The 15,587-nt window shown below is 41.5% G+C and overlaps 1 protein-coding gene across 4 annotated transcripts in view; it reads right to left on the bottom strand.

Moving 5' to 3' along the window:
• The window catches only part of LOC133542353 (rho-associated protein kinase 2-like), a 164,359-nt gene that overhangs the window by 64,982 nt on the left and 83,790 nt on the right, over window positions 1–15,587 (bottom strand). For all 4 annotated transcript variants that reach the window (XR_009804135.1, XM_061886406.1, XM_061886407.1 and 1 more), the window contains exons 9-15: window positions 14,901–15,060; window positions 12,046–12,139; window positions 10,295–10,374; window positions 3,657–3,705; window positions 3,432–3,567; window positions 433–524; window positions 98–344 (exon numbers count right to left, since the gene is read on the bottom strand). Coding sequence is in view for 3 of the 4 variants with exons in the window: in XM_061886406.1 (XP_061742390.1) it covers window positions 98–344; window positions 433–524; window positions 3,432–3,567; window positions 3,657–3,705; window positions 10,295–10,374; window positions 12,046–12,139; window positions 14,901–15,060 (858 nt within the window). In the remaining variant the exon portion in view is untranslated. The remainder of the gene's footprint in view (window positions 1–97; window positions 345–432; window positions 525–3,431; window positions 3,568–3,656; window positions 3,706–10,294; window positions 10,375–12,045; window positions 12,140–14,900; window positions 15,061–15,587) is intronic.

Here is a 15,587-nt window from a genome sequence, read left to right as displayed (position 1 = left end):
AATGTAAACATCCAGGAATAATACACTTTTTTTTTGGTATATTTGATCACAACCACCTGTGTTCACAAAGGCGTGATATGAAAAGACAACAACTCACCTTGCAGGTCTGCGATTACTTCTGCCTTGATGCCAAGCTCTCTCCTCTCTGCCTCCAGCTCGGCCTGCAGCGTCGTCAGCTGCTTCTCGAGCTCCATCTTGCCCTCCTCCAGCTGCTGGCACTTCTTCTGAGCCTCCCCAAGGCTCAGCTCCAGGCTCTGGACCTGTTTCTGAATCTCCGCCTGGCTCTTCTTCAGCCTCGCCGACGCTTCCTGCTCGGCCTGAAGCGTGGCGGAAGACTCGTCGAGCTGCAGATGAAAAGGGGACATTGTGATCGTCATAAATAACAGCACCGAGGATCTTCATCATTATTTAAACCGCCACCCTTGTCCTTACTTGTTTCTGCAACTGGATGTTCTTCTCGTTGGAGATCTGCGTATTGTGGTTTCTCTTCTTCAGATCCTCAAACTGGTCCCTCAGGCTGTTCACTAAAAGCATTAGAGAAATGAAGAACCATTCTTGATGTTTATGAGCAGACAAAACCCAAAACCAGTGAAGTCGGCACGATGTGTAAATGGTAAATAAAAACAGAATACAATGATTTGCAAATCCAACTTATATTCAATTGAATAGACTGCAAAGGCAAGATACTTAACATTCAAACTGAAAAACTGGTATTTTTTGCAAATATTAGCTCATTTAGAATTTGATGCCATCAATATTTTTCAAAAAAGCTGGCACAAGTGGCCAAAAAATGGAGGAATGCTCATCAAATACTTCTATGATTGGGTATAAAAGCAGCTTCCATGAAATGCTCAGTCGTTCTCAAACAAAAGGATGGGGGTCAACAAATGTGTGAGCAAATTGTTGAACAGTTTCAGAACAACGTTTCTCAACAAACCATTGCAAGGAATTTAGGGATTTCACCATCTACAGTCCGTAATATCATCAAAAGGTTCAGAGAATCTGGACGTAAGCGGCTAAGCCCGTGACCTTTGATCCCTCAGGCGGTACTGCATCAAAAAGCGACATCAGTGTGCCAAGGATATCACCACATGGCCTCAGGAACACTTCATAAAAACCACTGTCAGTAACTACTTTTCGTTGCTACATCTGTAAGTGCAAGTTAAAACTCAAAGCCTAAGCCATTTATCAACAACACCCAGAAACGCTGTCGGCTAAGCTGGGCCCGAGCTCATCTAAGATGGACTGATGCAAACTGGAAAAGTGTTCTGTGGTCTGACGAGTCCACACTTTAAATTGTTTTTGGAAACTGAGGACGTCGTGTCTTCCGGGACAAAGAGGAAAAGAACCATCTGGATTGTTATAGGCGCAAAGTTGTCGAACAGTTTAAGAACAACATTTCTCAACGAGATATTGCAAGGAATTTATGGATTTCACCATCTACGGTCCGTATTATAATCAAAAGGTTCAGAGAATCTGGAAAAATCACTGCACATAAACGATGATATTACGGACCTTCGACCCCTTAAGCGACATCAGTGTGTAAAGGATATCAGCACATAGGCTCAGGATCACTTCAGAAAACCACTGTCACTAAATACAGTTGGTCGCTACATCTGTAAGTGCAAGTTAAAGCTCTACTATGCAAAGCGAAAGCCATTTATCAACAACACCCAGAAACGCTGTCGGCTAAGCTGGGCCCGAGCTCATCTAAGATGGACTGATGCAAACTGGAAAAGTGTTCTGTGGTCTGACGAGTCCACACTTTAAATTGTTTCTGGAAACTCAGGACGTTGTGTCTTCCGGAACAAAGAGGAAAAGAACCATCTGGATTGTTATAGGCGCAAAGTTGTCGAACTGTTTAAGAACAACATTTCTCAACGAGATATTGCAAGGAATTTATGGATTTCACCATCTACGGTCCGTATTATAATCAAAAGGTTCAGAGAATCTGGAGAAATCACTGCACATAAGCGATGATATTACGGACCTTCGACCCCTTAAGCGACATCAGTGTGTAAAGGATATCAGCACATAGGCTCAGGATCACTTCAGAAAACCACTGTCACTAACTACAGTTGGTCGCTACATCTGTAAGTGCAAGTTAAAGCTCTACTATGCAAAGCGAAAGCCATTTATCAACAACACCCAGAAACGCTGTCGGCTAAGCTGGGCCCGAGCTCATCTAAGATGGACTGATGCAAACTGGAAAAGTGTTCTGTGGTCTGACGAGTCCACACTTTAAATTGTTTTTGGAAACTGAGGACGTCGTGTCTTCCGGAACAAAGAGGAAAAGAACCATCTGGATTGTTATAGGCGCAAAGTTGTCGAACCGTTTAAGAACAACATTTCTCAACGAGATATTGCAAGGAATTTATGGATTTCACCATCTACGGTCCGTATTATAATCAAAAGGTTCAGAGAATCTGGAGAAATCACTGCACATAAGCGATGATATTACGGACCTTCGACCCCTTAAGCGACATCAGTGTGTAAAGGATATCAGCACATAAGCTCAGGATCACTTCAGAAAACCACTGTCACTAAATACAGTTGGTCGCTACATCTGTAAGTGCAAGTTAAAGCTCTACTATGCAAAGCGAAAGCCATTTATCAACAACACCCAGAAACGCTGTCGGCTAAGCTGGGCCCGAGCTCATCTAAGATGGACTGATGCAAAGTGGAAAAGTGTTCTGTGGTCTGACGAGTCCACACTTTAAATTGTTTTTGGAAACTGAGGACGTTGTGTCTTCCGGAACAAAGAGGAAAAGAACCATCTGGATTGTTATAGGCGCAAAGTTCAAAAGCTAGTATCTGTGATGGTATGGGGGTGTATTAGTGCCCAAGGCATGGGTAACTTACACATCTGTGAAGGCACCATTAATGCTGAAAGGTACATGCAGGTTTTGGAGCAACATATGTTGCCATCCAAGCAATGTTATCATGGACGCCCCTGCTTATTTCAGCAAGACAATTCCAAGCTTCATAGTAAAAGACTGGCCTGCCTGTAGTCCAGACCTGTCTCCCATTGAAAATGTGTGGCGCATTATGAAGCCTAAAAGAGGACAGTCGAACGATTTAAGCTGTACGTCAAGCAAGAATGGGAAAGAATTCCACCTGAAAAACTTCAAAAATTGGTCTCCTGAGTTCCCAAATGTTTACTGAGTGTTGTTAAAAGGAAAGGCCATGTAACACAGTGGTAAAAATGCCCCTGCGCCAACTTTTTTGCAACATGTTGCTGACTTTAAATTCAGAAATGATGATTTGCAAAAAAATATATATTTTTCATATCTTGTCTTTGCAGTCGTTTCAACTGAATAGAAGCAAAAAACATTTGCAAATCATTATGTTCTGTTTTTATTTACAAATTACACAACGTGTCAACCTCACAGGTTTCGGGTTTTTGCAGGCAGCCGAAAGGGGGCGCTCACGCTCATTTTCCAGGCCACGTTTCCTGTCCGCCTCCATCTCCATTTTGCGCTGGTTCTCGGAACTTTGGTGCTGGAGCAGCGCTCGCTCGCGCTCCATTTGCCTGATGGAGGCCTCCATGAGCTGTCTGCTGTTCATCTGACCACAGGGGGGTGAGACCACACGCGGATTAAACAGACTGCAATATTTTTTGTTTGATATGAAGCTGCAACGGCATCCATCCTCACCTCCTTGTCCAACTCTTTCACCAACTTTTCTAAACTGTTAGTGGCATTTCTGTGGAGAAGACGCAGCATCAAAAACAGATCCTAGAGGCCAAGTAGCTTCAATCACATTCTTCTCATCTTGTACCCACAGTGGAAGCTCCATTTAAGAACCCCTCTATTTGCAAACTTTTAGACCAGGAGTCACCAACCTTTTAGAAACCAAGAGCTACTTCTTGGGTACTGATTAATGCGAAGGGCTACCAGTTTGATACACACTTAAATAAATTGCCAGAAATAACCAAATTGCTCAATTTATCTTTAATAAATACATTTACATACATATATATATATATATATATATATATATATAATGGGTATTTCTGTCTGTCATTGAATGAATGAATGAATGAATGAATGGTTTATTTTGAGCCATGCAAACAAAACAAGAGAATGACATAAAATACAAAAGAAATATGGCCCTGCGATGAGGTGGTGACTTGTCCAGGGTGTACGCCGCCTTCCGCCCGATTGTAGCTGAGATAGGCGCCAGCGCCCCCCGTGACCCCAAAAGGGAATAAGCGGTAGAAAATGGATGGATGGATGGACAAAAGAAATATATAAATACATTATTTTTACACCTATATTGAAAACATTACAAGTGACTAATCTTTTGTAGATGTCAAGATTGGCTCAAAAGGGAGTGGGAAGAAGTAAACTTATTAGGTCCCACCCCTATACATATACAATATATATATATATACAACATATAATACAATAATATATATAATATAATTCAATTCAGTGGTTGCTGCGTAGATGCTATATATTATCTATATATATCCATCTTCTTCCGCTTATCCGAGGTCGGGTCGCGGGGGCAGCAGCCTAAGCAGGGAAGCCCAGACTTCCCTCTCCCCAGCCACTTCGTCTAGCTCTTCCCGGGGGATCCCGAGGCGTTCCCAGGCCAGCCGGGAGACATACTTTTCCCAACGTGTCCTGGGTCTTCCCCGTGGCCTCCTACCGGTTGGACGTGCCCTAAACACCTCCCTAGGGAGGCGTTCGGGTGGCATCCTGACCATCTATATATAATACATTTACATTCACACACACTTACATATATACATATGTACACACACATATATACACACAAATATATTCCGTCGTACAATTTTTTTCCTTTTACGGAAGGTTGTTTGTAGAAAATAAATGATGAAAAAAACACTTAATTGAACGGCTTGAAAGAGGAGAAAACAGGGAAAAAAAGGAACATTTAATTTTGTCCATCCATCCATCCATTTTCTACCGCTTATTCCCTTTCGGGGTCGCGGGGGGCAATGGCGCCTATCTCAGCTACAATCGGGCGGAAGGCGGGGTACACCCTGGACAAGTCGCCACCTCATCGCAGGGCCAACACAGATAGACAGACAACATTCACACTCACATTCACACACTAGGGCCAATTTAGTGTTGCCAATCAACCTATCCCCAGGTGCATGTCTTTGGAAGTGGGAGGAAGCCGGAGTACCCGGAGGGAACCCACGCATTCACGGGGAGAACATGCAAACTCCACACAGAAAGTTCCTGAGCCTGGATTTGAACCCAGGACTGCAAGACCTTTGTATTGTGAGGCAGACGCACTAACCCCTCTGCCACCGTGAAACATAGTTTTTCTTCAATTTCGACTCTTTAAAATTCAAAATTCAACCAAAAAAAAAAAGAAGAAAAAACGAGCTAATTCGAATCTTATTGAAAAAATTTAAAAAATAATTTATGGAACATCATTAGTAATTGTACCTGATTAAGATTGACAGAGCTTAAACTATTGTTACTATAACAATCTACAAGATTAATATAGGTTGCCTCTCTCTCTTCCCTTTCATCTTTCGGTATTCCTTTTTTTTTCTAAATTGAATTTATTTATTTATTTTTATTACCTTTCTAGCTATCATGATGTATACATATTGTTGCATTTGAACAACTGTATTGTACACCCTGGACAAGTCGCCACCTCATCGCAGGGCCAACACAAATATATTCCGTCGTACAATTTTTTTCCTTTTACGGAAGGTTTTTTGTAGAGAATAAATGATGAAAAAAAACACTTAATTGAACGGCTTGAAAGAGGAGAAAACAGGGAAAAAAAGGAACATTTAATTTTGAAACATAGTTTTTCTTCAATTTCGACTCTTTAAAATTCAAAATTCAACCCAAAAAAAAGAAGAAGAAGAAAAAACCAGCTAATTCGAATCTTATTGAAAAAATTTAAAAAGAATTTATGGAACATCATTAGTAATTGTACCTGATTAAGATTGACAGAGCTTAAACTATTGTTACTATAACAATCTACAAGATTAATATAGGTTGCCTCTCTCTCTTCCCTTTCATCTTTCGGTATTTCTTTTTTTATTTACTTATTTTTATTATCTTTCTAGCTATCATTATGTATACATATTGTTGCATTTGAACAACTGTATTGTTGAAAATAGAAGTAAACTATTGGTTTTGTTCATGATCAATAGTGCTTTTTCTATTGGTATTTGTATTGCTCCAGTTTTAGTGTAAAAATTCACTCTCACTTTCCTCATCCACAAATCTTTCATCCTCGCTCAAATTAATGGGGAAGTCCTCGCTTTCTCGGTCCGAATCGCTCTCGCTGCTGGTGGCCATGATTGTAAACAATGTTCAGATGTGAGGAGCTCCACAACCCGTGACGTCACGCGCACATCGTCTGCTACTTCCGGTACAGGCAAGGCTTTTTTATTAGCGACCAAAAGTTGTGAACTTTATCGTGGATGTTCTCTACTAAATCCTTTCAGCAAAAATATGGCAATATGGCGAAATGATCAAGTATGACACATAGAATGGACCTGCTATCCCCGTTTAAATAAGAACATCTCATTTCATGAGGCCTTTAACTTTAACCTAGGGGTAAGTTGATGGCAACAGTGTGTGAATGTTGTCTATCTGTGTTGGCCCTGTGATGAGATGCCAGCTTGTCCAAGGTGTACCCCACCTTCCGCCCAAATGCAGCTGAGATAGGCTCCAGCACCCCCCGCGACTCCGAAAGGGACAAGCGTTTGAAAATGGATGAATGGACAATAAACCCGCAACCGGTATAGCTCGGTTGGTAGTGCGGCCGTGCCAGCAACTAGAGAGTTCCAGGTTCGATCCCAGCTTCTGCCATCCTAGTCAATACCGTTGTGTCCTTGGGCAAGACACTTTACCCACCTGCTCCCAGTGCCACCCACACTGGTTTAAATGTAAAATTTAGATATTGGGTTTCACTATGTAAAGCGCTTTGAGTCACTAGAGAAAAAGCACTATATAAATATAATTCACTTCAACCCTATAGCACAAAGTTCAGTGTACAAACCTTAATAAAACATAGTTTTTTTTGAAGGATGGAGTCCATTATTCATGTTTACATGGTTTCTTATGGCCAAATCTGCATCACTACACAAACTTTTTGATTTATGAATCCTGTTCAAGAATCAATTAAGTTCGTAAATCAAGGTTCCACTGTGCAATATTACCCTTGTAGTGCAATAAATCCCACACTGATTGTTATCTTGTCTTGTTCTGTATATTTTACAGTACCCTATTTCCTTGAATAGCCACCGGGGCGCTAATTAATTTAAAACCTCTTCTCACCCCTGCGCTTACCAATGGCATGCAGTAAAAAAAATTGAGTGTGATAACAAGAAAATAATAATAAAAAAATCTTTATCGTCCGCGGCCCGGTGGTTGGCGCCCACTTTTACACCATGCTATCTGCGTACCGGTCAGACACATGCATTTCGCTGCTTCTCGTACGAGATTGCAATGCATACTTGGTCAGCAGCCATGCCTTTTACACTGATGGTTGTGATATAAACAACTTTAAAACTCTCAATAATATGCGCCACACTCTGTGAACCCACACCAAGCACATTTGACAAGAACAAGAAAGTTTGATCATATTACGCCTGTACTGGCTCACCTGCACTGGCTTCCTGTGCACTTAAGATGTGACTTTAAGGTTTTACTACTTACGTATACAATACTACACGGTCTAGCTCCATCCTATCTTGCCGATTGTATTGTACCATATGTCCCGGCAAGAAATCTGCCTTCAAAGGACTCCGGCTTATTAGTGATTCCTAGAGCCCAAAAAAAGTCTGCGGGCTATAGAGCGTTTTCCGTTCGGGCTCCAGTACTCTGGAATGCCCTCTCGGTAACAGTTCGAGATGCTACCTCAGTAGAAGCATTTAAGTCTCACCTTAAAACTCATCTGTATACTCTAGCCTTTAAATAGACCTCCTTTTTAGACCAGTTGATCTGCCGCTTCTTTTCTTTCTCCTATGTCCCCCCCTCCCTTGTGGAGGGGGTCCGGTCCGATGACCATGGATGAAGTACTGGCTGTCCAGAGTCAAGACCCAGGATGGACCGCTCGTCGGGACCCAGGATGGACCGCTCGCCTGTATCAGTTGGGGACATCTCTACGCTGCTGATCCGCTTGAGATGGTTTCCTGTGGACGGGACTCTCGCTGCTGTCTTGGATCCGCTTGAACTGAACTCTCGCGGCTGTGTTGGAGCCACTATGGATTGAACTTTCACAGTATCATGTTAGACCCGCTCGACATCCATTGCTTTCGGTCCCCTAGGGGGGGGGGGGTTGCCCACATCTGAGGTCCTCTCCAAGGTTTCTCATAGTCAGCATTGTCACTGGCGTCCCACTGGATGTGAATTCTCCCTGCCCACTGGGTGTGAGTTTTCCTTGCCCTTTTGTGGGTTCTTCCGAGGATGTTGTAGTCGTAATGATTTGTGCAGTCCTTTGAGACATTTGTGATTTGGGGCTATATAAATAAACATTGATTGATTGATTGATAAATGCAGCATAGGGATTACCCATAATGCTGTGCATCCATGACTCTTAGCTATATTATACACGCGCCCCCAACCCCGCCCACCTGAACCAACGCACGGGTTTGGTGCCAGCAAGTGTATGGTGTAGCCAGGAGTCGTGGATGCATTGCATTCTGGGTAAGTGTTATGTTGCGTTTATAATGTGTTACAGAGCCAATGTTCTCCAGAAATGTGTTTGGTGTGGGTTCACAGAGTGTGGCGCATATTATTAAGAGTGTTAAAGTTGTTTATATCACAACCATTAGTGTGATCTGTATGGCTGTGGAACAAGACCCCTGGTTTACACACAGTAAAAGCAAAAAAACCTCCTCCGCCATTACTGAAAAAGACAGCAGAGGATGCGTCACTCGTGACGTCACTAATTTGACCCAGGGGTAAAAGTAAGCATGCGCTTACTAATTTGGGGTGCCAGTTTTACCCGGCAGTAGTTCAAAGCAGGCGCATATTACATGCCCGGCGGCTATTTAAGGAAACACGGTATTTTGTATATTGTTATGCATATTGTACAGGATTGCTTATTATTTTTGTTGGATAGTACCGTATTTCGAGGTGGCGACTTGTCCAGGGTGTACCCCGCCTTCCGCCCGATTGTAGCTGCGATAGGCGCCAGCGCCCCCCGCAACCCCAAAAGGGAATAAGCGGTAGGAAAGGGATGGATGGATGGAGTACCGTATTTCCTTGAATTGCCGCCGGGGCGCTAATTAATTCAAAACCTCTTCTCAATCCGGCGCTTACCAAAGGCATGCTGTAAATTTAGGCCTGTGCTTGAAAATTTGAGTGTGATGTAAGGATACCATCATAAAATTAATAAACAAAACTTTATTATGGTCTTACCTTTACTTATAAATGAAGTCCATGCGCAGCTCCTTCTGATCAAAAGCATCGATAACTTGTTCATAGAAGTCTTCCTTATCTTTCTTCAGTTTTAAAAGTCTCTCTGTCTCGATGGAGATCTTCCTTTATTAACTCCTGCTTCGATTTAAAGTCCAGTTTAGAAAACGGTTTTATTTTAGATATGTAATCCTCCATGTTAAAAGTGCAAGCGAGAGGAAAAAATAAACACACGCTGCTCACTCTTGCTGCTTGTTGTCACTTCTTCTGCAGCCGACTTGTCGCAAGAAGGATCACCAGCGCCCTCTACCACCAGGAAGTGGTAGAGGTGACTCATACTTGACACACGCAGCTACGGTATATTAATAAAACATAGCTGCTTACCGTTCCTTTTAGCATATTCAATAGCTTGGATCTTAAATCCTACTGAATAGCTCTTAATCTTCTTCCCTTTATGCGATTTCAAATTATTGAAATCAGCCTTTTCCATTTTGAAAATAATGACAGGTGAAGTGTCACTCGTGACGTGACGAGTTTGACCCGGAGGAAATTCTAGGCATATGCTAATTGGTTTGCGAAACGAGTTTGACCCGGCGGAAATTCTAGACATGCGCTAATAAAAATAATATTTTGCGAAACGAGTTTGACCCGGCGTTACTCCTGAGCCGGCGGTAATGCTAAGCACGCGCTAATTATTTTGTGAAACGAGTTTGACCCGGCAGTAATTCTAGGCAGGCGCATACGGTAGTCTGTTTATTTCAATTCTTAGTTTTATCTTTATTACTTCTTGTTTAATTTATTTTTATCCCATATCCTTAATCTTGTTATTGCAAATATAATGACAATAAAGTCCATTCTATTCTATTCTAGTGACGCCGCAGTAAGGCCATTTTAGTGTTGTTTCGACACGGTTTAGCTCGTACCGGAACTTGTGCTCCAGCTCGTCTTTGGCCTGCATTTCATGGTCCAGCTGCTCCTCCAGTTCATTCAGTTTTTTCTGCAGCTGCCAGAAAATCAGAGAGGAAAAAAAAACAATATGATCAAACGTTACAAAAGAAGCTCAACAAATTGTGATATTGTTAAAAAGTGAAATTCGTCAGGCTTTCATTTGTTATAATTTTGATAATCCTGGTTTCGTTTTTGGAAAATTCATAAGCTGTTAAGTCATAACCATCTAAATTGAGTCTTAAATGATCTTGAGTTGCATGTCATGAGCCTATGTTGTATATTAGTTTCACCTTTCACATTTTTGTAGTTTTACCTGAACAGTTAAGGCCAAAATGATTCATTCTGTGGGAAAATTTTGGTTTGATATTCATTTCTTATTTGGTGAATAAATATCTGTAGCAGGAAATGACACAAAAATGCATAAAGTATACTTTTTTTTGATGATTTTTCCCCCATTTTGAGCAGAAAAAGCGCAGATTGAAAATAAAAGCGAGTTCAACGTTCCAATTGTCCGCAACCCAAAATGTTGAAAGAGCCATATTGTACCAAAAATACGAAAAAAAAAAGCCTTATATAAGCATTATAATGAAAGCAACACATGATGTAAGTGTCTATATTAGCCTACATTCAAAATGACTTTAAAAGTCTTATATAAGTGTTATAGTTAGCTATATTAGCCTACTATCAAAGGCTGACGCAAATCTTTGTTGACAGAAATGTTGTATTGTAATATTTATTCTACACATTTTTGCAACATTGGAAAACATTAGTAAAACGGAGGCTTCTCATTACTGACTCAGAGTGGCCAAATGTATAGATGTGTGTGTCCAAGTTAAAGGAAACGGCAGGCTGTCTTCTTCTAATGGATTTATTCAAATCTCTGCAAGCTGGGTAATGTTTGCTGTGGTCTGGAACAACATTGCACACTATGAGAAATGCAGCCAATATTACATACATATACATACATACATATATATATATATATATATATATATATATATATATATATGAAATTCAAGTATTTCTTATATATATATATATATATATATATATATATATATATATATACATATATATATATAAGAAATACTTGAATTTCAGATACATACACACACATAACACTCCTCTCTACTCATTATTGTATTTGAAAGTGCAATGCTTTGCAGCCAGTAGCAACACCTCTGAAGGAGCATAGGTATGGGCAGCATCGGTGACATTTAATTTGCAGGAAAGGAGTGAGTTTAGGGTTGATTTGTCCAGCCTCATTCTATTCTCTGTCACTATCTTTTTTTTTGGACATTACTACTTGCCCTAGTTTGGAAGCAATGCATGATGGGATTCTGGATGTTGTGTGTCAGTGTATTAACGTGCTGATTGGAATAAACACACGCTAAGCAATAGCTCCGTGCCTGCCTACTTTATGGGTTGTAGATAAACCGATGGATAACGAAGACGTATATAATAGTCTCCTTGTTGTGTGTGTGCAGTTGTGCACTCTCTAAAAGCCGTAGATGTTATAACGTGACACGCTGTTTATATGGAGGAAAAGTGGATGTGACGTCAAGTTGTCCTCACTCTTGGGAGAGAAATTCGGGAGAATGGTTGTCCCGGGAGATTTTCGGGAGAGGCACTGAAATTCGGGAGTCTCCCGGAATAGTCGGGAGGGTTGGCCAGTAATGTTGCATCTATTATTAAAATCAACTTCCACATAGGACTTAACACTTACATCTTTCTTGTTGTCGGACCGACGCTGTTTTTCCTCCAGTTTGTCCTTTTCGTTATCGGAATCCTCCGAGGTGTTTTTATTTGCCTTCAGCAGCCTGGGAGAGAGCAGAGGCAAACATCATTTTGGGTGTTTTTCTTTTTTGCATGTACCGTAATTTTCGGACTATAAATCGCAGTTTTTTTCATAGTTTGGCCGGGGGTTGCGACATATACTCTGGAGGGACTTATGTGTGGAATTAACACATTACTGTAAAATATCAAATAATATTATTTATCTCATTCGCGGAAGAGACGAAGAAAATGTCAGCAATCTGTTACGGTTCAGACTCCTGCCAGCGCCGCTCGTCCATCTGTGCGCACCTCGGGACACCCCCATGGGCACACACATCTAGGAACGAGCCCGCCCATCCCCGCCCGGCAGCAGCCGCCAGCTGCAATCAATCACCGGCAATCGTCACACCTGACAGTAATGACGGAGCTGCCTTCATAAGCTCGGACAACCTGCCATCGCCCGCCGGGTTATAGTCGTCTGTTCATGTCACTCCCCGTGTTTCTCCTGGATCCCCTGTTGTTTCCCCTTGCCTCCCGGACTGCCTTTTGGATTCTCGACCTCCCGCTTGGACACCTTTTCCCACGGACTTCCGCGTTCCTTGGCTCTCGTCGTCATTTTGGTAAGACACACCTCAGCTAATCTACACACATAGCCTTACACCATACACACTTCAGTTTTTGTCACACTTCATTTCCTTAGTTTATTCATTAGTATTGTTTATATTCTTATATATATATTTACTCTATATATATATATATATATATATATATATATATATATATATATATATATATATATATATATATAAGAAATCTTTGGACATTACCGCCACCTGGTGTTAGTCTGACGTCGTCTCCTCTTAATAAAACATAACACAATCGTCACACACACGTCAGCCAATAAGAATTCGGCGGGGGAGGGTCATGGCAGAAATGCATTGTGGGTCATGGGATGCTAACTGCTATATGGTACTGCCGTTGCTATTAAAATGGATCATTTCATGGTTGGCGGTAACTTATAAAAACTGAGAAGGGCTGAAAAAAAATGGCATCGTAAAGGATATCACGTACTGCAGATTACAAGCTGGACGTAGTGAAATATGCAGCAGAAAACGACAAGAAAACCTGCACTTATTCAGCCTGTTGTTCACTATTATTTATTTATTTTAAATTGCCTTTCAAATGTCTATACTTGGTGTTGGATTTTATCAAATAAATTTCCCCCAAAAATGCGACTCATACTCCAGTGCGACGTATGCCGCCGGGGCGTTAATTAATTTAAAACCTCTTCTCACTCCGGCGCTTACCAAAGGCATGCGGTAAAGGCAAGCATGCGCATATAAATTTGAGTGTGATGTAAGGATACCATCATAAAAAGCACATTCAATTAAAAAAACGTTATTATGGTCTTACCTTTACCTATAAATGAAGTATGAAGTCCATGCGCAGCTCCTGATCAAAAGCATCGATAACTTGTCTAGAGAAGTCTTCCTTATCTTTCTTCCGTTTTAAAAGTCTCTCTGTTTCAATGGAGATCTTCCTTTATTACCTCCTGCTTCGATTGAAAGTCCAGTTTAAAAAATAGTTTTATTTTGGATATGTAATCCTCCCTGTTAAAAGTGCGAGCGAAAGGGAAAAATAAACGATCGCTGCTCACTCTTGCTGCTTGTCGTCACTTCTTCTGCAGCCGAGTTGTTGCAAGAAGGATCACTAGCGCCCTCTACCACCAGGAGGCGGGAGACATTTAATGACTCATATTTGACACACGCAGCTACGGTATATTAAAAAAAAACATAGGTGGTTACTGTTCTTTTTAGCATATTCAATAGCTTGGACCTTAAATCCTACTGAATAGCTCTTAATCTTCTTCCCTCTATACGATTTCAAATTATTGAAATCAGCCTCCACCATTTTGAAAATGATGACAGGTGAAGTGTCACTCGTGAGGTGATGAGTTTGACCCGGCGGAAATTCTAGACATGCGCTAATAAAAATAATATTTTGCGAAACGAGTTTGACCCGGCTTTAATCCTGAGCCGGCGGTAATGCTAAGCATGCGCTAATTATTTTGCGAAACGAGTTTGACCCCGCAGTAATTCTAGGCAGGCGCATACTATACTGTATACCCGGCGGCAATTCAACGAAATACGGTATGTTTTTTCCTTTCTTTGTTATGCATTTTCGGCCTGTGCGGCGTATACTCCGGAGCGACTTATACCTGTGATCCGAAAAATACGGTAAATCAAATCCCAGGTTAACGTCTTGCAGACTGTCTGGGTTAATTTTTTTTAGAGATTGTGACGATGGCAAGCAACATCCATGGGAACCAACGTGACCCTGCAGCATGTTTTTTTTTTCTACAACACATAAGGAATTGGAGGACCAATTTTTTTTTTAACAAAATGGAATATTTTTGAGACAGAAAAGATTAGATTTTCGTACTGTACAGCAACAGCTTGTAACGAGAGCACTGAGACGACCTCAAACCAAAGTGGAGGTTGTGTTACATTTTTCTGTTTTTGGAATGCAGTCTACGAGCACGCAGGAGCGCATGGTGAGAGGCGTGAGCGGTTTTGGGCTGGCTGTCGGAACAAGGCAGCACAGTGTGGAGTGGGAACAGGCGTACAGTGTGTGAATGCTGGGAGGTTCTAATAAAAAATATTTAAATAAAGAAAAAAAGGTAGCAGCCGTGGTCCGCGGCTTGTTTCAGAGACCTGCGTTAAAAGTTCTAACTTGTGACTTATTTAACTGAAAAGGGAAACAAAGCAAGGCGTCACAGTAAAAAAAGGCCAAAACCAAACTCACTGGTCTTCCTTGAAGTAAGTGAAGCCGACAAATGGAAGCTGGTTGCCCACGAAGGCTTTCGGCGGCGGGAAAGTCTCCGCTCTTCCCTTATCATCCTCGAAGTCGTCAAAGTTGGTCGTGTCGATGTCGCTGCTCAGCTCCGGTATGACAGGGGCCACCGCTGGGGAAAGACATGGAGAGTTTTAAAGCTTTCAAAAAATGAGCGTGCTTTTTTGGCAGCGGTGCTCATAGTAAAAAAGTAAAAAAATAAATAAAAAATAAAAAAAATTGCGAAACATGGGCAAGGCTGGTGGTCACGCACAGTGCTTACTTTGTACCCCCCCCCCCCCCCCCCCCCCACACACACACACACACACATACATAGTAAGCACTCTCTTCTCAGGAGAACACACACTTCAATATCCAAAATAGTAGTATGTCATAGGACGGGGCTCGGCATTCCAGCCACAAGCGGCTCTTTAGTGGCGCCCTGGAGCTTTTTCAAAAATGTGTGAAAATGGAAAAAGATTAAGGGGAAAAAATATATTTTTTGTTGTAATATGGTTTCTGTAGAACCCAGGGAAGTGACTGCAAGGCATACTTGATCAACAGCCATACAGGTCATACTGAGGGTGGCCGTATAAACAACTTTAACACTGTTACAAAAATGCGCCACACTGTGAACCCACACCAAACAAGATTGACAAA

This window comes from Nerophis ophidion, linkage group LG24, assembly GCF_033978795.1.
Source record: "Nerophis ophidion isolate RoL-2023_Sa linkage group LG24, RoL_Noph_v1.0, whole genome shotgun sequence".
Lineage (NCBI taxonomy): Eukaryota > Metazoa > Chordata > Actinopteri > Syngnathiformes > Syngnathidae > Nerophis > Nerophis ophidion.
Note: the sequence above shows the minus strand (reverse complement) of the source record. Positions and strands in the feature narration are given on the sequence as shown.